The 23,062-nt window shown below is 58.7% G+C and overlaps 1 protein-coding gene across 1 annotated transcript in view; it reads left to right on the plus strand.

Moving 5' to 3' along the window:
* Positions 1 to 23,062, plus strand: part of OSBP2 (oxysterol binding protein 2) — a 137,070-nt gene that overhangs the window by 90,212 nt on the left and 23,796 nt on the right. Inside the window, exon 3 of the mRNA XM_065646246.1 lies at positions 6,965 to 7,215. Within this exon, the coding sequence (XP_065502318.1) occupies positions 6,965 to 7,215 (251 nt within the window). The remainder of the gene's footprint in view (positions 1 to 6,964; positions 7,216 to 23,062) is intronic.

Genomic DNA, 23,062 nt, shown 5'->3' on the forward strand with positions numbered 1-23,062 from the left:
TACAGAGGTCCCGTCAACCCAACCAGGCTGGGGTTCTGTAACTGAAAAGCTGCTGGAGGTGGCGTTGAGCAGAGCTGCTCTGCTCGGATCCGGGGCTGCTCTTACCCACAAGCTGTTGGACCGAATCACAGAATCCCGGCACCCCAGGCTGGCTGGGTTGCAGGACCTCTGCAGATCCCCCAGCCCAGCCCTGCTCACGCAGGGTCACCAGAGCAGATCACACAGGTCGGTCCAGGCGGGTTTGAATGTCTCAGAGAAGGAGACTCCACACCCGCTCTGGGCAGCCTGGTCCAGGCTCTGGCACCTCCCAGCAAAGAAGTTTCTCCTCCTGTTCACATGGACCCTCCTGTGTTTCAGTCTGTGCCCGTTGCCCCTCACCCTGGCGTTGGGCACCACTGAACAGAGTCTGGTCCATCCTCTGACACCCACCCTGAGATATTGATCCCGTTGATCAGATCCCTCTCAGCTTCTCTTCTCCAGCTCAACAGCCCCAGCTCTCTCAGTCTCTCCTCATCACAAAGATGCTCCAGACCCCTCAGCATCGGCTGCTGGTTCCTTGAGGAAACAGGAGGGTTTGTGGACTCGATGATCTTGATGGTCTCTTCCAGCCAAATGCTTGGATGATTCTGTGTGTTTCTGTGTGTTTTGGTTTGGGCAGCTTTTCCCCGAGCTCCCAGGAGCAGCGGTACGGCCGGGCTGGTCCCACGGCTCCTGCCCTGGGCTGGGAGCAAGTGTATGGAGGAAGTGGAGAAGGGCAGAGCGGAGGAAACATGAGGATAATGAAAAAAAATAATAAGGAACAGCACGTGCTGCTCTTCTGTTCATGATGATGATCCCCGCCAGGCTGCGGTTTGCATTTTCCTGGCACTTTCAGGATGCTTTTCCCAGTGCTGCACCCGCGGGTGAAGCCCAGACCTCACTGATCCTCCCGGCATTCCTGGAGCCAGGATTTCACAAATAACCACGTTTACAGTCAAAAAACCTCCAGGGAGTGAAGTGAGGGACAAGGAGTTTCCAGAGCTGTGCTGGTGCTGCCAGGGCAGTCAGGAGTGGGGTGTTCCAGTGATGGGGGGCGTTCTGGCATTTACTGAGGTTTTAAAGCCGTCTTCAGCGCCGGCGTCAGCGCCTCGCCCTGGTGGGATGGCAGGGAGGTCGTTCGGGTGCTTTGCGTGAGCGTTTCTGCTTTACCTTGCTCTGATTTGATTGCCGCTGTGACACGTTTCCTTCCTGTGCTTTGATTTGAGATAATTACAGCAAATTACCTTGCTTGAGATATTTCTATTTTACCGTGAGTCACAGAAGCATGGATTGGTCCGGGTCTCCGTGTGTTTGGGCACCAGGGCTACACGTGCAGTGCTGGTTATGGGATGTGCTGACCGGGGATGGGGGGCAGGTAGTGAGTTTTCCATCCTCTGCATCTGCTTTTGCTCCCGAGACAGCGCTGCACATCTGCACCACCGCCCTGTGGCCTTGAGATCCCCTTTGAAGGCCAGACCCGAGGAAGAAATTGTTGCCCCAGAGCCTGGCCCAGGCTGCCCGGAGAGGTGGTGGCTGAACCATCCCTGGAGACATCCCAGGCCAGGCTGGACGGGGCTCTGAGCAACCTGAGCTGGTGCAGATGTCCCTGCTCATGGCAGGGGGGGCACTGGGGGAGCTGGGGAGGGCCCTTCAACACAAACCCTTCTGTGATTCTGTGAAGTCTGCAGCCTCAGCAGAGGGTCTGACACCCGGTTCCTTGGTGTGTGCAGGAGGAGGAAGGTGGGGTCCTGCTGCCCACCCCCCCGGGGTCTCGGCGTGGCCATGAGGGCGGCTGCAGGGCAGGGAAGGAGCTGGGGAGGGATGTTCAGCTCACCGAGCTCAGCCCGAGCGAGCAGCATCACGACTGGCCTGGGCTGACCCAGGTGCCTTCCCCCTTCTCCTTGGGCTTTGAGGCGTTTATATAATCCCGCACAGCAATATAAAAATGGGCCACGCTGCGTTCGTGCCTCCTGCCTCGAGCCGAGCAGGCGGGGATCGTCACCGCGGCCTCTGTAGATCGGCAGCGATGGCAGGAAATCAAGCCCTGGCAAAGGATGGGACCCGCCTGTCACTGCGTGGTGCCGTCCCCTTGTCAGTGTTTTAATGATGGGCAAAATCCCCAGGCTGGGCTCTGGGAGGAGGAGGAGGAGGGATTTGGGGGTTAAACGCTGCCTGAGGACGGGCAGAGAGAGAATTCCTCCTGCTTGGTGCAATTTGTACAGTCTTTGTAAACAGATAAAATTATCTTTGGGAAGTATTACTGATGTCTACAAACAGAAAAATCTCAAATATGTTTCATCCCCTGGAGTCCCACAGAAGTAATGGTGGGTTTTGACAGTTAGAGGTGACAGTTGTCTGGCTGATGTCTGTGACGAAAACTGGGCTTGCATGGTTGACTTCTGCTTCTGGTAGGTGTATAAAACACTACACTATGTTATAAATTGGCCATTAAAGACTGGACTTGTTAGCAATGAGTTCACCAGGTGCTATGGAGAGGTGGTTCCCATCCGTGTGCCAGAGTGAGGGCAGCTCGCCCGGCCCAGGGGCGGCTGCGGGATGCGTGGGGAGAGCGGGGATGCACAGGGACAGCGGGGATGTCCATGGGGAGAGCGAGGATGCTCATGGGAGAGCGGGGATGCACAGGGAGAGTGGGGATGCACAGGGAGAGCGGGGATGCTCGTGGGGAGAGTGGGGATCCCCATGGGGAGAGCGAGGACACACAGGGAGAGCAGGGATGTCCATGGGGAGAGTGGGGATGCTCATGGGGAGAGCGGGGATGCACAGGGAGAGCAGGGATGCTTGTGGGGAGAGCGAGGATGCTCATGGAGAGAGTGGGGTTGCACAGGGAGAGTGGGGATGCTCATGGGAGAGCAGGGATGCACAGGGAGAGTGGGGATGCACAGGGAGAGCGGGGATGCACAGGGAGAGCGGGGATGCTCATGGGGAGAGCGGGGATGCACAGGGAGAGTGGGGATGCTCGTGGGGAGAGTGGGGATGCACAGGGAGAGCGGGGATGCTCATGGGGAGAGTGGGGATGCACAGGGAGAGCAGGGATGCTTGTGGGGAGAGCGAGGATGCTCATGGAGAGAGTGGGGTTGCACAGGGAGAGTGGGGATGCTCATGGGAGAGCAGGGATGCACAGGGAGAGCGGGGATGCTCGTGGGGAGAGTGGGGATGCACAGGGAGAGTGGGGATGCACAGGGAGAGTGGGGATGCTCATGGGGAGAGTGGGGATCCCCATGGGGAGAGCGAGGACACACAGGGAGAGCAGGGATGTCCATGGGGAGAATGGGGATGCTCATGGGGAGAGCGGGGATGCACAGGGAGAGCAGGGATGCTTGTGGGGAGAGCGAGGATGCTCATGGAGAGAGTGGGGTTGCACAGGGAGAGTGGGGATGCTCATTGGAGAGCGGGGATGCTTGTCCAGAGAGAACCTGGGGCTCTAGAATGGGACATGAGTGGCTGTGGCCATGCTGAGCTGTACGGATGCCCCCAGCACCCTGTGCCCACCCTGTCTGCACCTGCACACCGAGGTCTGTGCGGTGTTGGGGTCGGTGCCCGCGGGGTGTGCGGTGTCCTGGGACGAGGACAGAGCCCTGGGATGGAGCTGCTGGAGCAGCACACAGACCGCGCAGCTGGGGAGCAGCGGGGGAACAGCCCCTTCAGAGGAGACAGCTGCAGACGGAGCTGTGCAAGGTGGAACCCGTGTTTGCTGCACAGTAGGTCCGGTGGAAGCTCATGCTGTATTTAGAATCATAGAATCATTTCAGTTGGAAGAGACCCTCAGGATCATTGAGTTCAACCATAACCTGACTCTAGCATTACCCTGTGTCCCTGAGAACATTGTCTAAACACCTTTTAAACCCCTCCAGGGATGGTGACTCCACCACTGCCCTGGGCAGCCTGTTCCAATGCCCAACAGCCCTTTCCTTGAAGAATTTTTTCCTAATATCCAATCTAAACCTCCCCTGGCGCAACTTGAGGCCATTTCCCCTTCTCCTATCACTTGCTACTTGGGAGCAGAGACCAACACCCTCCATACTCCAACCTCCTTTCAGGCAGTTGTAGACAGCGAGAAGGTCTCTTGAAGGCCAGAGAGATGCACAGGAGCCCGTGAAAGGAGATGGATTCATGTCTCTGCCCCCGGCTGCCCTGGAAAGCCGCAGGGAGATACTCTGATGGCAGCAGGAGCTTGGTGAATGTCTCCCAGGAGCATCCGTGTGCTCTGACCTTGGGAGGCAGCACCTCAGGACAGGTACAGAGACAATCCGCACAGCTCGGGGGATGTGAAGGTGCTGCCAGTGACCCTGTGTGCCCTGGGATGAAAGGCAGCGTGGGAACACTTGCAACAGAAAGCAGATCTCATGGAGCCTTTGGTTACTTTCCTTACTGGTGGAAAAGTGGATTAAATTTTCCTGCAGTTGGCACACACAAGACGCCTGCGGTGTGAGCCCCAGCCCATCGCCATGGTGCCTCTGCACACCCTCCCGGGATGAAGCCCTTCAAATCCTGCATGTTCCCCTTCTCCTTCCCCTGCCCATCTCCTCCACCTGTGCCAGAGACCTTTGTGGTACCGTCTGTGTTTCCAGAACGCTGGTCCTGTCCCTGGGAGCGCGGCCGTTCCCCCGGCCCTGCCTTTTGGGGGAGCTGGCTCTGCCCCCGCGCCTTCCTGGCCACTCCTCGGCTTCCCGTGGGGGCTGCGAGTGCTGCCGCCTGACGGGGTCTTTATTCCCTGGGCATCCTTGGTGGCCACGAGCCACACCTCACCTCACCTTTGAAATCGGAGGTTTGTGCGCTGTGGATGCTCGGGGCTGGGGTGCAGAGGCACCAAATGGTCGCACTGGGAGATGCTGCCCTGGTGCTTCAGAAACCACTTGAGTTTTGCTCTGTGCCCTGGTTCCCTGCGGGGCTTTGATTTTCTTCTCCTGTTGTCCCTGGGCAGCTGGGGTGAGTCTGTGTGGGACAAGCCTTGTCCCCAGGCCGTGCCCGCCTTGTCCCTGGGCCTGCCCCCTCGTCCCATCGCTGATGAACCTGATGAAGTTCACCAAGGGCAAGTGTAGTGTCCTGCACCTGGGGAGGAACAACCCCAGGCACCAGTGCAGGTTGGGGTGACCTGCTGGAAAGCAGCTCTGCAGAGAAGGACCTGGGAGTTCTGCTGGACAGCAGGATGACCATGAGCCAACAATGTGCCCTTGGGGGCAAGAATCCAACGGTACCTGGGGTGTGTGAGGAAGAGTGTGACCAGCAGGTCGAGGGAGGTTCCTCCCCCTCTGCTCTGTCTGGTGAGGCCACATCTGGAGTTGCTGGGTCCAGTTCTGGGCTCCCCAGTTTAAAGACAAGGAATTAGTGGAGAGGGTCCAGCGCAGGGACACAAAGATGCTGAGGGGTCTGGAGCATCTTTGTGATGAGGAGAGACTGAGAGAGCTGGGGCTGTTGAGCTGGAGAAGAGAAGCTGAGAGGGATCTGATCAATGGGATCAATATCTCAGGGTGGGTGTCAGAGGATGGAGCAGACTCTGTTCAGTGGTGCCCAACGCCAGGGTGAGGGGCAACGCGCACAGACTGAAACACAGGAGGGTCCATGTGAACAGGAGGAGAAACTTCTTTGCTGGGAGGTGCCAGAGCCTGGACCAGGCTGCCCAGAGCGGGTGTGGAGTCTCCTTCTCTGAGACATTCAAACCCGCCTGGCCCGACCTGTGTGATCTGCTCTGGTGACCCTGCGTGAGCAGCGCTGGGCTGGGGGATCTGCAGAGGTCCTGCAACCCAGCCAGGCTGGGATTCTGCAATTCTGTGCATCAGTGTGAGCGATGGCTGAACATCACTCTTGATATCTACAGCATTTTGAAAGGTCTTACAAATGAGCCAGGAATAAACCTCAAAACCCCAAAACACCCACAGATCAGTGAATTATGGGCTTTTCTCCCTGCAACCCCAAAAAGGGATGTGCTGCCCCGCCTTGTGCCTGAGGCACCCCGGAGGTCGGTGCTTTGCAGCATCGCGATGTCTCAGCCTGGCTGCCCTGGAGGACACCCCTGTCCGCCCAGCTCCCCTAGCGCTGGAAGAGAAGCTGCAGGCAGGTTTTGCTGGTCCCCATCTCTTTTAATCCAGATGATTGAAGGAGGGAAATGAAAGGGCTGCTCCCTCCTTAGTGGTTTTTGGGTGCAGTCAGAGAAACCCTGGCTAAACTTTGACCACAGGGCCGGGGCGCAGACCCGGCTCTGCTCTCAGGGTTTGTATTTGCTCCGGGTGGCGCCACCGCTCAGAGCCACTCATCTCCTCCGCCTTCCCGGGGAGCGCTGGGATGAGCTGAAGAAACGCTGCGTTACACGTGCTGCTCAGGTTTGGGCTGGTTTTCTGGTTTTAAGTCACCCAAGCGTTCTGGAGTTTCAGGAATGACTGTTTCTGCTGCACCTGCGATGCTGCCCATGGGAGTTTCTCCTCTCTGAATGCGAGATGGTGGTTTTGGGTAAAGGCTGTTACTCCCCCCCATGTCTTTGTGACCTTTCCCTTGGGTGAAGCAGTTTATCCTGCCCAAAGCCGACCTTGCAGAGCCCCTGTGTGGTTCGGCCCCAGTGCACATTGACGCTGTGCCTGGTGCCCGTGGCCGTGCGTGGAAAGGGGGAGTTGACGCGTGTCCCTTCCCGGTGACACCAGCACACCCTGCTCCCTGTGCCACCCCCATTGCTCAGCCTCAGCAGCCCTAAATCCTGGTGACAGCCACAGGAGCCCTTTGGGTACCTCTGCGGGTGCTGGGTCACATCCCAAATCGCTGCCGCGCACCACGGTCCACTCCGGGGGGGACACGGTGCCACAGCCCCCAGCCCCAGCAGAGCTGCGGGGGGAGGCAGGAGGAGGCAGGAGGTCCCCCTGCCCGTGGCGCTGACGGGTTAGTACGGTCCAGGGGTAACCATGGCAACTGTTTTTTTTCTCCATCCCTCCCTTTGCAGATGACTCGGGCGACGAAGAGCCCGCCTCGCAGTCAGACAAGAGCGAGCTGCACGGCACCTTGAAAACCCTCTCGAGTAAGTTGGAGGACCTGAGCACTTGCAATGAGCTGATCGCCAAGCACGGGGCCGCCCTGCAGCGCTCGCTCAGCGAGCTGGAGAACCTGAAGCTGCCGGCCGAGAGCGGCGAGAAGATCAAGGCGGTGAACGAACGAGCCACGCTCTTCCGCATCACCTCCAATGCTATGATCAACGTAAGTGCTGCCGGCCGAGCCCCGCGGGTGCGAGGAGGCAGAGGGAGAAGCGGTTTTCTCCTCCTCTTCCTCCGTCAGCCTTCCTCCCTCCGGCACGGCCCCGTTTTCTCCCCGTGCGCCGGCTGCGCGTTGGCTGGCGTTAGCCCGGGGCTCGGTGCCGGCTTAGCCCACGGCCAGGGGATGGGAGCTGGGGAGGTGCAGCCTGGGGAGTGGGTAACCCCCTGAAACACAGCTCTGCTGCATCCTTACAACGTGGTTTCCAGGAAGGCTGCTCAAAATAAGGCATTTTGGATGTAAAGCCGGGTAAAGTGGAGGTTTGGGGTGCACAGGGGCTTTCGGCCGTTCCTGGGCGGGCACAGCAATTTGGAGCCTGTTGCGAGCTGGGGGTTCAGACCCACGTCCCCGCATCACTCGCATCCTCATGACTTCCATGAGGCTGCCCTTGTTTGACACCAGCGGGGATTTAACCCCCTCGGTGTCCAAGAGCCGCCTTGTGCCGCTGTGTGTTCCTGAACGGTGGGTTGGAGGTCGTGCGGTGCCGGCCCCGGCGCTGCCTTGTGCAGCATGATGGTGCTTTCTGGTTGTTTTTTGGACAGCGTCTATTTGGGGAGTGGATCCGCGCCCATCACAGTGAGACAGCCCTTTCCGGGGAGCCTGGTTTTCCTGCGGGAGGCTTATTTTGCCTGGGGATCTTTTAGGGGGGAAGAGAGAGTAAAACTAAATAAAATATTTAAAGCAGAAAAAAACCCCACCAACCCCAAAGCCTGACAGACCTGGAATAATATATGAAGGCAGAGCTCGGGGAATTGTGAATGGAGCAGCACTGTCGCTGTGCTGTCACAGCCTGAGCAAAAGGAGGCCGTGTGTTGTTTTATGTGAGCTTTTAAAAAATAATAATCCACAGCGGGAGCCGGAGGATGCTCAGGAGCGGTTGCAGCATCTCCGCGTCCCCGCTCGCAGGGTTTTGTAGCCGTGGGGGGAAACGAGGCGGTGTCGGGTGTTGTGGAGGGTTCGGGGTGCCCGTGCCACGTTCTGCGCACCCAGAGCGTGGGGAAGTTTTTGGAGCGGGGGCGGCCGCGTGTCGCGAGCGGTGGGAGGAGACGGCGGAGGTTTGGTGTGCGGAGCAGCGCGGCCGTGGGATGTGAGAGTTGCTGGGCAGAGGATTCCTGCAGCAGCCTGGTGGGAAGGGGCGAGCAGAGCAGTATTTGCTGTGTCCAGCCCGGAGAGGAGGAGGTTGTGGTGCTTGTGACGTGATAAAAGCTTGGGCGAGGCTGTCTGGATGGTGGGAAATAGCACAAAAACTGGGAAAAAGTGAAAGAAATGTGGTTTGTCCAAAACACCGAGCAGGTCAGAGGGGTGGGAGGGAGCGAGGCCCGTGTTTTCGGGTGGTGTCAGAGATGGGTTTTTTAGCATCCCTTGGTCTGTCAGCTCGTGGCCGTGTGTCTGGAGGAGCTGTCGACAAGGACGGGCTGGAGCGTGGCAGCAGCAGGAGCGGCAGCTCCGGGGGCTTGTGGCTCCCCCAGCTCCCTGATCCGCCTGTCACTGGGGGGAGGTGACAGAGCAGTGGGTGACACTGACCCCCAGGCAGCAGCGACGCTTTGCAGGGGATGGATTAGGAATGTGAGAGGAGCAGGGCAGGGTCATGGAGGGAGAGGGGACTGACAGCCTGATCCCCCATCATGGTTGGCTGGTGCTCCCAGCTGCACCGTCACCTTTTCCTGCACTGGTCCCTTTTTGTGCCTTGATTGATCTTTGATTGATTTTGACTGATTATCTTGATCGATCACCCCAGCATGGGGTGATATCTTCTGCGAGCTGCTGCACAGACCTTGCCCAGGGGGTCTCTCATGGGGTGGGGTGGCTCCGTGCAATGCAAAGGTCCCAAAATCTGCATGGAAACACAAAGCATCGCTCCAGGGAAGCCTCTCCTGGCAGCAGGTGAGAACACCCCCGCTCTGCCCACCTTGGTCCCCGCCGGCTTCCAGGGGCCACACATCTCATGGGAGCACAGGGCGCTTTGACGGGCAGGGAGCTCCTTGCAGGAGAAATTAAACTGCTTCGCTTCCCAGCTGTTCCTCAGAGCGGTCCCAGCCCGCAGCCGTGGACCAGTGCTCGTGTGTGAATGCTCCATGTCCACGCTCTGCCCCGGCCCCAGCACTAAACCTCACCGATCCGCTCCCACCGGCGTGGCTGAATCTGCCTCCGAGGGCAGTGCCGCTGCCCGCGCGGACGGTGTTGGCTTTTGCAGGGGATGCTGTGGCGCTGCCGCAGGTCTGGGACGCGTGTGCCAGCGGGAAGGGCCGGGTCAGGGCTGGGCTTTGCTCCTGCTCCACGGAGGGTCGGGTCCTCCGAGCTGGCGCTGGCGTTTTCTGTCCACCCGCCTGTGATCCGATTATGTAAATGTCCCCGGAGCCGCGGGGAGCGGCAGCGAACGGGAAGAAATAAATAAATATATATGTAAATGAAAGAGCTTCTCTGCGAAGGTGACCTCCGCGCTGCGCGCTCCGGGTGCTGCCCGGGCTGGCGCCGGGAGCTTCTCCAGAGATCAGGAGCAGAAAGCGGCTGGGGCTGCCCTGGGGCGAGGGATGCTCGGGGTGACGGAGGCAGATTTGGGCAGAGTGGGACGTGCCGGACCTTTGCGTCACAGGTGAGGATTTGAAACACGGAGGGACTGAAAGTTGAGGGCTTAAATTTAAGCCCAGCCCTCTGTGAGCTCCACTCCTGTCCGTACGTGGAAATCTCACCTGACACCGCGCGGGCTGAGACTCGCAGTTCGGCCTCGCCGGGACCCGGACGCCCTGTGTCGCGGGGCCGCGAGCAGCGACGAGGAGGAGACACAGAAAAGCAAGTTGCAATCTGACAAGGGGCAGGAGTGGGAGGTATGTAAAAATAAGAAGCAACAAATTAAAGGGATAATTAGAGGCTCGAATATGAAGAGCACTGTGCTAAATTACATAGACTCGCCCAGGGAGCAGGGAAATCTCCCATCTCGTGGTTCAGCAGGCAGGAGGGCTGTGCGGACGCACTGAGGAAGCCGGTTTGCGTGTCAGGAATAGCTCATGGTGCGGTGGGTGTTGCTGGAAACAGGTTTTAATGGGAACGGGGCTTGCTACAGTGGAGCTCGGAGGCGGCTGAGCTGTGTGAGTGAGCAGCGGCTGCGCTCTTCTCTCACTTTGTGCTTCCTTAGGGGACTTGAGCGTGGGGAGCGGCGGGGCCTGGGCTGGGCCGTGTGTTGCTCCTGCGTCCGTTTATGCTTTTCCTCGAGGTTTATGAGGAGCAGAGGGGGACGAAGGCTCTGCCGGGCGAGGAGGAGGTGGTGGGGCAGGGCTGGGGTGCTGCGGGGGCGAGATTTCATGGGGACGGAGCCCTGTGTGAGCTGGTGTGGAGCAGACGGTCCTGGGGACTCTGTGTGTGCCCTCGGAGAGGCCACCGCGCTGGTGGCCGCCCCAGCACGTCGCGCACAGGACGCCGGCACCCGCTTCGAGGCGGACTGTGACCTCCCCATGGGGTTTTCCCTTTCCCACAGGAACAAACCCGTCCAGAACACCAGCACCCCCCGACACCCCGAGACATCATCCTTCAGCCCTCTGAAGCTGCACGGAGGGTTTTTAAGTGTGTGAAACACAGGGCTGGAGCCAGAAGTGAGATCGATCACAGCATACGCTGCCTCTCCTGCGGGGACGGCAACAATGGGCTGTTTGGTTCAGCCTCCCCGAGCTGATGCTCCAGCCCCGGCTGCGTTTCTCTCCACAGAGCCCCCAGGGCCACGCTCGGCTCAGCCGTGGTTATGGGGCAGCCTCGTGCCCCACGCCTGCGCTGGAGGGGCAGCGACCTCTCCTGTGACCGCGCGCAGCTCCTGGGGACTTGGAGCGGCTTCTGCTCAGAGTGGCACCCGCCGGTGGGTTGTGCAGGGTCTGAGCGCTGGAGCTGGGGGTTACAGCTGCTCACTTGGTTTATTTGGAGACCTCCTGGGTGCCTGTGCTGGGGTGAGCCGCCTCGGCGCAAGATGTGCTCCCCCAGAGCTGCTCCTGTGCTGTCCCGTGTCCCACGTCACGACTGTTTTTGTGAAGGGCTGAGACTCCTCTGCCCCCATGGAGATGCTGCTGTGATTAGTCCCTACTCGTAAAATTGTGTCCATATTAAACTGGACTGGTATTGAGCTCGTGCTTTGAGCGGCATCGGGTTCACTAAAGCAGCCCCGATCCGGTGTGTAATTTATAATGGTTGATTTTATCATAGAATCACAGAACAATTTGGGTTGCAGGGCCCTCCCCAGCTCCCCCAGTGCCCCCCCTGCCATGAGCAGGGACATCTGCACCAGCTCAGGTTGCTCAGAGCCCCGTCCAGCCTGGCCTGGGATGTCTCCAGGGATGGTTCAGCCACCACCTCTCTGGCCGACCTGGGCCAGGCTCTCACCACCCTCAGGGCCAACAATTTCTTCCTCATGTCCAGCCTGAATCTCCCTCCTTTAGTTTAAAACCATCACCCCTTGTCCTATCACAATAGGCCCTGCTCAAAAGTCTGTCCCCATCTTTCTTATCAGCCCCTTTTAAGTCCGGAAAGGCCACACTAAGGTCTCCCCGGAGCTTCTCTTCTCCAGCTGAACCCCCCAGCTCTCTCAGCCTGTCCTCCCAGCAGAGCTGTTCCAGCCCTCTGAGCATCTTGGTGGCCTCCTCTGAACCCCCTATTTTAGTGACAGGTTAACCACCATATGTGCCTGTGTTTGCCGGTAGGAAGCAGAGTCTCCTCCCTGGGTCAGACACAGGGTGACCGCATGGTCGGGGTGCTGGTGCTGGTACAGACCTGGCCGGCTCCCCAGTGGGTGCACGGTGCCAGCCCTCAGGGTCCCCGAGCCCATCGTGACACAGGGTGGACGATGGACCCGACCTTGCTGCCTGCACAGCGCTCCTGGCAGATGCTGAGCAGGGAACGGCAGCCTGCTGGGCTGCTCCCAGTCCCCCCAGTACAGCCACTGGGGCTGGAGGAGCCTCCACCTCGTGTATCCTTGTGCCACAGGGGTTAATTCAGGTGCTGCAGCAAGCAAGTGCTGGCTCCAGCGCCTGCATGTGCTTCATTAGCGGCAGGGATGGCCCCAGCCACCCTCGGCAGCCCCAAACAGATGCTCTGCTGCCTAAAGTGGGAGCAAACCCTGCGGCGGGACAGTTTCTCCTCCCTGTGACTATTGCGATCGTGCAGGAGGAGCCCGTTTTTGCATGTCCACGCCATAACGCAGCCTGTGTTCATTATCTGTGCTGCGCTAATGACACACGCACTGATCAACGCTTTGAAAACCGTGTCGCCGACCCAGAAAACCCCGGCTTTGGGATTAAATCTCTAACCCCACCCTAATCCCCGCTGGACGAGAAAGCTGCAGCCAGAGGTCCGCGTGTCCCGGCCGGTTTTGCTGCGGATGCGCCGCGCTGATGACAGATAAGTGGTGAGTGCTGTGCTGTGCCTGCGGGAGGTGGCGGGGGGTGACAGGTGACACCCTGGGGTCCGTCCCTGCCCGCTCGGCTGCTGGAGCTGGGCTGGGGTCTGTGGGAGTGGAAATGTGGAGCCGGTACCTGCGCTCGGAGCTGCTGCAGCTTTCTCTGAGCATCCCCGTTGCTTTTTTAACGTAGAAATGTGAGGGTATCTCTGATTGCATCTGTCCAGACAGGCAGTGCCTTCCTCTAGCTCCCCTCATCATCATAGTCATCATTCCCCATGGCTGCTGGGTCCTTCCAGCCAGATGATATCGCGTGTGGGTGCTCAGACCTCGCGCGTATCTGTGGGGCGGCTGTGCCAGCCAGGGCTTTCGGCAGGTGCTCCTGCACACAGATTGCTTCATCCTCACCGTGCCTTGGCCCTTCTCACCTCCTCCTCCTCCTTGTTGTGTTCATCTGACCCTCAGGAGGCTTCAGACTCTGTGCTGGGGCTCCCCTCAGAGCCTCGTGCGAGAAGATGGGGGACACATCTGTCACCAGCACCCAAGGACATCTCTCGTAGCTCTGACCTCTCCTGTTTTTTTTGGCTGGGAGCGATAACGTCTCTATTGCAGCTTCAGAGGAGAGTTTTGAGCGTTTCTGCCCGGGCGGCTGGGGGATCAGCAGGTCTGCGCGTCAGTGGGCTCAGCACGTCGCAGACGGGACTTGCACCATCAGCAGCGCCCGACGTTCATCAGCAGCGCTGCTGAACCGCGACCCAGCCTGGCCCGGCATCGCCTCTGCTGCCACACACAGCGCGGCACCCGGTGAGCCCTGCCCGCACCTCCGGTCGTAGAATCGTTTCAGAGAATCATAGAATCATTTCAGTTGGAAGAGACCCTCAGGATCACTGAGTCCAACCATAACCTGACTCTGGCACTAAACCACATCCCTAAGAACCTCGTCTAAATGCTTTTTAAACCCCTCCAGGGATGGTGACTCCACCACTGCCCTAGGGAGCCTGTTCCAATGCCCAACAGCCCTTTCCTTGAAGAATTTTTTCCTGATATCCAATCTGAACCTCCCCTGGCGCAACTTGGGGCCATTTCCTCTTGTCGTATCACTTGCTGCTTATGAGAAGAGACCAACACCCTCTGTCACCCTCTGGCAGCCACCACGTGTCTATGCCTGGTGGTTTTTGTTACCGTGGGGCAGGATGGGGATGTGGGGGGCAAACAGCAACACATTGCTGGGCCAATCCCTTCTGGGGCTATGCGGCTGGTATCACACAGGTCGTGTTCGCCTCTCACCCAGGCTGATGCACCGAAATGCTTTTCTCCGTCTCCTTTCTCCAGCGTCTGTCAAAGGAGAAGGTGCTGAAAATGCAGCGCTGCTGTCCCGTGGATTTACCCAGGAAGGAGTCACAGCACTGGGGTGGGACAGAGGCTCAGACGAGCTGCTGACAGCAACCGCTGCTCCTGCAGCACCTCGTACAGCAGAGCGCTTTGCAAAGGCATCACACGAGGCTGGAACTGGGTGCAAACCCGAGCAGCTTCCTCCCGCTCCGGGGCCGGAGCTGCCCGCGGGCAGTGCCAGCTGCTCGCTGCCACCGCAGCCACCCGCCCTCGCTGGGGACAGATGCTCTTCCAGCCTGGAGTTCGCTCCATCGGGCAGAGCAGAACAGAAGCCAGCGAGAGCCGCATTAGATCTGTTTGTGAGAGCCGTTTGCGGGGCAGAGCTCTTGGAGAACGCCAGAGCCAGGATCAGCCATGCAAAGTGCAGACTGGCCGCTCTTGTGGTGTTGGCTTCTCTGCTCTGAGACCTCTGGAGGTCCCTGTGCTGCCGCGGTGGTTTGTGGTGGTTTGGGCAAGTGAAGAGGAAGGAAGAAGCTGCAGCGGGTGCCTGCAGGTACCTCTCGGACGGGGAAAAGCTGATGCGGGGAGCTTCCCAGGAGGGTGATTTTTGGCCCCTGCAGCAGTGGAGAAGCCCTGATGCTGACCAAGTGGGTGAGAACATCAGAAGGAAAAGCAGAAGACGTGAGCGTTGCCGTGGGAGAGCAGCAAAACCCTGCGAGGGCACGATTCTGGGCCGGCCTCTCTTCAGCAGGAGGTCCCAGCACGAAGCCTCAGCTCCTCGTGCATCTTCTGTACCGGTCCCGGCACATCCTCGGCATGCTGCAGCGCCACGGCAAACCCTCTGGCACAGCGAGGTTTGGGTGGAAGGAGCAGCGCTGCCGGCGTGCTGAAACATCCAACAGATGTTGTTTTTCCAGCAGAGAGCAACACTTTGGAAACCAAACCCTGCGTCTTCCCAGGCCACAGCTCCCAGGTGGCATCGCTTTGGGCTCTAACCCGTGGGCAGTGTTGGCTTGTTCTGCTTCACCACAGTGAAAATTCCTTTTACGCTACCAAGTACGCGATGATTCTGTACGCGATGATTCCAGGCTTGGTAGCTACATAAAGGCTGCGGGAGGGCAGGATTAGAGCCTGTTAACACAGCTGGGCGGGCGGATTTGCCGCTGTTTCACACTAATCCTCCCTTCATTGCGTGCGGGGATCACGCGTCTGTGAGGCTGCAGGTGAGTCTGTCCGTCCTGCCAGCGCTGTTCCGGACTCCACTGCTGCTTCGGACCCGCGGTGAGGTCCTCTGTGGGCAGATACCTCCCAGGCGAGGTGTCTTTGGGTGCTTACGTGGTGCTGAGCCCACCTCATGGTGGGGAACACCAGAGTCTTTGTGGCGTTTAGGCAGATGGCCCAAAATAACATGATCATAGAATCATAGAACTGTTTCAGTTGAAAGAGACCTTCAGGATCATCGGGTCTAACTGTAATCTAACTCTAGCACTGCCCCATGTCCCTGAGAACCTCATCTCCATCTGTCCAACCCTCCAGGGATGGTGACTCCACCACTGCCCTGGGCAGCCTGTTCCAATGCCCCACAGCCCTTTGGGGAAGAAATTGTTCCCCACATCCAACCTCAACCTCCCCTGGCGCAACTTGAGGCCGTTTCCTCTGGTCCTGGCGCTTGTTCCTGGGGAGCAGAGCCCGACCCCCCCTGGCTCCAAGCTCCTTTCAGGCAGTTCAGAGATCAGAAGGTCTCCCCTCAGCTCCTGTTCTCCAGCTGAACCCCCAGCTCCCTCAGCCGCTCCCATCACACTTGTGCTCCAGCCCCTCACCAGCTTCATCCTCTCCTCTGTACTCTCTATAGCGCCTCAATGTCCTTCTCATGATGCGGTGCCCATAAGGTAATAAAACTTCCAGAGGCAGAACCATGAGATGAGATCCGACTCCCACCCAAGTGTAGACATCTCCACCTTGGGTGTCTCTGACTCTCAGGGAACCCCCAGTCCCCCAAGAGAAATGGGCACTGCTGGGGCACCTGGGATGGGACCATCGGTGACTTCGGGAGCACCATGGTGAGCGCTGGGGCTCTCGCTGGGATGTCGCTGTCGGCAGCAGCCACTGCAGGTCACCAAGGGGTGGTGGAACCAGCTCTACTCCTGTGTCCTCCCACCCCCGTTTGGAGCTTTTCCATGTCTGTGCATTTCTGTAGCCCCCACTTTGCCTGGATGTGAAGCTCCTTCCAAGGCAACACTTAGAAGTAGGAAAAGAAAAGCAATGGGGAGTGGGATGACTTTTGGCGTCAAGCTCACACCTGCTTTCCTCACAGGTTTTTATGCAATGCCACCTTAATTTTTCATGGTGTGAGGCTCAGCCCAGCACTGTCCTCTTGCCCCCAGCCCTGCCCTAGTGGGCAGCAGCCCTTGGTGTCCCCGCATCCTCCTGCTTCAGACAGCAGGGATGCTCGTGAGCTGGCTGAGGGTCACTCCAAGGGTTTGGGACAGATTTGCCATTATTTAAGCAGCTGGTGTTGATCGACGTTTCCGTGCGTTGCTGCTTCTGGTGACGTCCCCCCAGCCTGGCCCTGGGCCACCGGGTACCATGACTGTCATGGCAGATGGCTGCACCCAAAACCACGTCTCGTTGTGATCCGAGTCTTTGTGTGAGATGATTTGGCATTCAGGCCGGCTCCATCCTCGTATTTTCCCTTTTGCTTTCTGCTCAGAGTATTTCGGTGCAGGGGGAAGGGCAAGTTAACCCTCTGGCGGTGCGGAGGCTCTGCGCGTCTCACCGCTCTCAATCCAAGCAGCTCATTTTTATGCCGTGCTGTGCTCCTGACACGGCGCGAGTGTGTTCAGAGCTAAGAAGGAGATCAGCGCTCGCCCTTCCCTCGGGGGCTGTTCTGCAGCCCAGGTGTGTCCCAGGGTTTGGGAAGGACGGGAGCACTTATCTCCGAGGCACCAGGCGCCTGATGCAATTCAACGCGCTCTTTCCACTGATGAATGGAGTGACGGCTCCTGCTGTATAATTCACCGTTGAAAAAGAGATGATTGAACGCATCTGGCGCTTGCCTTCTCTCCTGTCACTCCCGGGCGGTGAAGTGGTCCTTGTCCCATGCAGGCAAAGGAAGGGGCTGGTTGAGCAGCGGGAGATGTTGTTCCCAAAACAACGTCGCTTCCCTGAACAACACACTTCCCTGGTAGGATTTTTGCTCCCCAAAGGTTGGATTTGCAGGGCCGTTCCTCCGGGATGCTCAGGGCAGGTGGGACTGCAGGTCTGAGCATGTTCCTCGGCATCCGTCAGCATTGAAGCGCTCGGCCTTGCTGGGACTTCCCGAGAGGTTGTCACCCCCCGCGCTTCAGACCCCTGGGCGGAAATCCGGCATGCTTCCATGTGGTCATTTACACTTCAAGCTAATTAACCTCATCTCTTTGTTCCTTGTATCTAATTTTGACTGTTTGCTCCTGCTGAGGAACCAGAGCTGCCCGCGGGTGTGTGATGGCACCACCTTGGAAGGACGCGGGTGACCTCGGGTGATCGTTTTCAGTGGTGTAAATAATCCGCGGGCAGTTAACAACGTTCCTATTAGTCTGCAACAAGCTGTGAAATCTGGTATATTTGCCGTGACAAATGTGTGAAAAGTGCTAAATTTGCCCATCGCGGCAGCGGCTGCCGGGCGTGGGGACAGCCCATGGAGCTGGTGGCATCATGTCTCACCTCCTGCTCCCCACCAGGGTCTTGGTGGCACCTTCTCTCTTCCTCCATGGGAATTTGCAGGAGCCTCGGTGGTGTTTTTCCATAAAAACATACTTTTTTGACCACTTTCACTGTGCTCGCTCGTCTTGACGGTGATTTACAGCTCCACCATCCGATGCTGGATTAGGACCTGCTACAACAACTTGTTCCAGCCACGGACAGGAGGAGAAGCCACCTCTGTCCCTCCTGCCACCGGCTTGCAGGTAGCGCTGGGCTTCCCCAGGACCTTGTGCCCGTACTGCAGATGGACAGAGCTTGTTTTTGTCTTTAGGTGCTGATGATCTGCCTGAGTTGCAAATTGGTGAAGTGACTGGTTGGGATGTTCGAGGGTGACCAAGCAGCACTGCCTATTAGCCTGGCCTTCCTCTGAATTATTTTAAATTTAGGTTTAGATTTAGGTTTAGGTTATGGTTGGACTCGATGATCTTGAGAGTCTCTTCCAACCAAAATGATTCTGTGATTCTAGTCTATTTTCAAAGAAGCTTGCTTGCGGAACGGAAGAGCGTCTCAGCTGCTGCTCTCCAACCCTGGCTCCATCCAGGTGTGGCCCTATGACAAAATCTGGGGCAGGTTGTGGGCGTGCATTCTATATGATTCTATATTATGATTCTATAAAGTCTGCGCAGGCAGGGTACGATGTGAGGGAGAAATCACCTTTTTTTCCACCAAAAGCAGCTGACTGCCCTTGTGATGGACCCTGTGATGGGTGACAGCGGGTGGCTCCCCAGACCCCTCCCCACGGCACCGCCATGCCCTGTCCTGCCTGGCTGGGGTCGGAGCAGCCCCGTTTTGTGGGACCGAAGCAAACTTCAGTGCTCCCCGAACCCCACGTGCATCCAGGCGCTGCTGAACCACAGCAGCTGCGTCGTGGCAGCGATGGCTCGGGGGAACGTGGGGATACGGGGTGTGACGGGAGGATATGGGGCGTGACATGGGGATACAGGGTATGACGTGGTCTTCCTCCTGCTGAGAGGAGCTGTGGTGGCTGAGCTCTGCAGATGACGATGAGGACGTCTGTATCTTTAGACACGCGTAGCCTCGACACCCCAGCCACATCCCTCACCGGGGAATTGCTTTTCTCTTCCTTTCATCCTGCAACTCGGGATCTGCATCTCCTTTGTGGTACGTTCGTCAAGGAGCCTGTCACCTGCTGACCTTTGCGAGGACAGCCCCTGTCCCTGTGCCGGTGAAACATGGATTGGCAGCTGTGTCTCGCTTACAACCCAGATCAGGTTCAGCTGTAACTAAATTTAGCCGCCGCTCCGTAAGGGTTTTATAAGCTGGATTTCCAGGCATTGCTCTTGCTTGGCCACTGCAATTGTTTTCACCTTTGAAGGGGATATTAAAGGAATGAATGAGTGGTGACCTGGGATACTGGAGTTTCAGCTGGGTTCGTGTCCCCCCGCCTTAGTCTGTGCCAGGTCTGGTCCGAGGCAGCTGCGTGTGTCCCTCACCGCTGGGGACCATCCCTTTGCTCCTGTCCGCCCGCAGCGGGAGGATTGCTGCCACCAAAAACATCCCCCCGTCTTTGTCTTGTGCGGTTTGCAAAATCTGTCGCTGTTGGGGACGATGAGACGCAACCAGTGATGGCGGCGGGAGGTGCGATGTGTGTGAGCGGTGCCGCAGAAGCTCCGGGCTCCCGCGGCTGCTCCCAGCCCCTGTTTGGGGTAAGGTGGGAGCTGGGGGGACGGCGGGCGCCTCCCCGGCCCTTCGGCCCCAGCTTCTCCCAAAATGGGAGAGGACAGGGAGGTGACAAGGGTGAGCACAGCCCTCGAGCAGCTTGTGGGTGTTTTCAGCCCAAATCCTGGGTGCTTTCTGAGCGGTTGCAGCAGGGTCAGTGGCACAGGACGGGAGCGGAGTTGGGATTCATCCCAGCGCGGTGCAGAGTGAGCCAAACCTGTCCGAGGTCAGGACAGAGTGTGGGCGCAAAGGGGTTTTTGTCCTTCCCTGGGTCAGAGCTTGTCCTGGGACCTGGTCACGGGTCAGAGCTTGTTCTGGGACCTGGTCACCCCGTCTCCTGCCCCGGCCGGTCCTCGGCTGCCCCAGCGGGTCGAGGGGCGGCAGCATTGCTCCCGGCTGGGGCACGGACGGGGGTCCCGGGCACCGCTGGGGTGGTTGGAGCAGTGACAGCAGGGACAGCTGCATTTCTCCTGCATCTCCACCCTTCATCTCCTGTGGGGAAGGGACACAATCAGCTGCATCTCTGCCTCTTGTGTCTGGCCCCGAGAAGAGACAGACCCTCGGGGTTGGGGTCCCCTGGGGGTCTCCTGGCTCACTGTGCCCTCCGCGGGGTCCCCATCAGCGCGGACGGACCTCGCGGTGCTGGTGCCGTGTCAGGGCTTCGCGGCAGCTGCATTTCGAAGAGCTTTTGCAGTCTTCAGCAGCTGAGATTTAGGGCAGAGACAGCACGGTGGCTGTCGGAAACCCAGTGCATGGGGTGCCCGAGCCCCTGGTGCTGCTCTGTGGAGAGTGGGTTTGCAATCCTTGCTTGCAAACATCCAAGAAAACCAGTCGGAGGGCAGCGGGGAGATCCCTCTTTGGAATTACTCGCTTGCCCTTGCTGGGATGCCCGTGGTGCTGAGCAGACGCCTGGTAACGGTGCGTGGCGGCTGACGCAGAAGAGCCCAAGGGTTAAATCCTGCCCCGGGCTGTGCGGGGCTGTCTGCCACCCCCTGCGCTAATGGGAGCTTCGCAGAGCTCCCCAGGATCCCCAGTTCCCCACCAGCCTGCAGCGGGGGCAAACTGGGTGCTGCTGTTGGGCTGCAAGCAGTGATGGGTGACGGCCTGGCTTGTTTCACCCATTTGCAAAGGAGCAATCAGAAATTGGAGTGCTGGGTGCTGTGTCTGGAAACGCCCCATCCCAGGGACCACAGGGCCTGACCTGTTTTGGAAAATAGTCGAGCAGGTATTTTGTGTGCTGCTGGGGGCTCAGTGGTGTCACCTGTGGGAAGTGGTAAATCCTGCACTGAGGTTGCTGGTGGGAGATTCGGGCTTTGAAGCAGCAGCTCTGGAGCTTCTCCTGTGGCCAGTCCCAGCTTCTGCCACGGCTCTGCGTGGGGAAGCAAGGGGAGAGCATCCGCCACTGTGCCGCCTCCTGCTCCGGCTGTCACGTTCAGTGAACGTCGCTCTCCCTTCCTCCCTTCCCCACACGGCTGCTCGGTGCTCAGGATCTCACCATCATCTCCAAAACCCACACCTGCCAAGACATCCTCCTTTCCAGCCCTGTTCCCCACTTCCCCTCACTCCCCGCTCCTCCAGGACCATTTTCCTGGCCACATTTTCTTGCTCCTCAGAGGCACCAAACAAACAGCCTTGGGAGCTGGTCATGCTCAGCCAGCTGGAAAAAGCATCTTGGTGATGGACGTCACTGGGAACGGTGGCAAAGCCATCCCAGCCCCGAGCAGAAAATGCGGCTGACAGGTCCTGGAGGAGTCTTGTGGATGGTTTCCTTCAGGATTTGTTTCCTCCGGGAGCGGTGGGCTGGCCTTGCCGGTGCGGGGTGTGCGGGGCCTCCATCCTGCATCTCAAGGGGATGGGGACAGCGTGACACAAGAGATTTTGCTGGAAGAGGACAGTGTGTCCAAGGGGAAGGCGCAGATCTCTGGACTTTTACAGCTGTAACCAGAAGTACGTCACGTCCCTCGGTGGCAGGCAGCAGCCAGCGGCGTTTTAGTTGCTGCTGACAGCTGGGGCGGCTGCGGCCGTGGAACACATCACGTCAGGCTGCGGCCGTGTCCCATGCGCCTTTGTCCTGGGGAAAGGGCAGCGCGGCTCCTCCATGGGCTGGGGACGTGCGAGCAAACGCCGTAACGTGACAGGCACCGGTTTTGGTTTGTCATCGGCCAAGGTTCAGCCTGGAGAGCAGGAGCTGAGGGGAGACCTCGCTGTCTACAACTGCCTGAAAGGAGGTTGTACCATGGAGGGTGTTGGTCTCTTCTCATGAGTAGCAAGTGACAGGACAAGGGGAAACGGCCTCAAGTTGCGCCAGGGGAGGTTGAGGTTGGATCTGGGGAACAATTTCTTCCCCAAAGGGCTGTGGGGCATTGGAACAGGCTGCCCAGGGCAGTGGTGGAGTCACCATCCCTGGAGGGGTTGGACAGACGGAGATGAGGTTCTCAGGACACGGGGCAGTGCCAGGGGTGGGGGAACAGTTGGACTCGATGATCCTGAGTGTCTCTTCCAACTGAAATGATTCTATGATTCTGAGGTGGGGACAGCCGAAACGGCCTCGGCTGGTGGGGGTTGGTTTGAGCTGCCCCAGGGGTTCCCTGCGGACGGGGCCAAGCGGGAGCTGAGACGCAGCTGAGCTGCCTCGTGCTCCTCGTGGACCACACGACCAGCCGTGGGGATTGAGGATAACCCGACAGCCAAGTTGAGATAAGGGCTGGGATTCATTTCCCCTCGATACCGACCTCCCTGGGGAGATGCCCACGTCTGAGCTGCTTGAACCCGGCTCCCTGCAGCCCTGGGGAGCTCGTGGGCTGGTTCTGTGGTGCCGCCCCTGCCCCGCACTTGGGGTCTGGGACACGTTTTTGGCTCAGGAATGGGCTCTATTGACAGAGACGGTGGTGGAAAAATACACCCTGAGCCCTGTTCAGTGCTACTGTCACCTCCGGTGAGCATCCCTGTGGAACTCTGCGCTGCCTGGCTGTGGAAGTTATAAAACCGAATTAAGAACTTCAATTTGCTTGGCTGCCCCCGTCAGCTGGGGCGCTGGGCTTGGGGGATCTTTCTGCAGGATGTTCTCCTGTTACCACCCTCAGCGTCGCTTCTCTTCCACCGAGCAAACGTGCCGCTTGCCCGCGGTGACGCGGATGCTTCGTGAGCGCGGTGGTTGGGGTCAGAGCACGGGCAGGGCGCTCGTGCCAGTGTCTGAATTACAGAGCAAGGGGCTGCACAAACGTGGCCTGACCGCCTTCTGAAAACAGAGAATGAACCGTGTGCACACCCCAGCTGGCCCCAAAATCCACAGGAACACAAGCTGTGGGATGCTGCCAGGAACAAGCATCGTCCCGACCTGCTGCGTGGAGGAGCCGCTGCCTCTGGGGCAGCGCGAGGACCATCCCGGTCACCTTCCCAAAACCTCCCTGCGCTCGGCGGAGAGCGTCCGCAGCACCGACATCCGCTTCTCCATCACCTGGATTTTTTTTCTTATAAGGCTGTAAATGCTGCCTCTTGGTGCAGATTTCCCTCCATGTGGATCCTCTGCAGCCTTGGGATGGGAGGAACCGAGGTTTTATCTGCTGTGGTTTTTATTTAGGACGTTGATTTCCATCGACTGATGGAGTGATTTCTCCTCTGCATCCCACGGCTCCCAGCTCCTTGTTGATGTGCTGGAAGGACCTT

Source organism: Caloenas nicobarica, chromosome 16, assembly GCF_036013445.1.
Source record: "Caloenas nicobarica isolate bCalNic1 chromosome 16, bCalNic1.hap1, whole genome shotgun sequence".
NCBI lineage: Eukaryota > Metazoa > Chordata > Aves > Columbiformes > Columbidae > Caloenas > Caloenas nicobarica.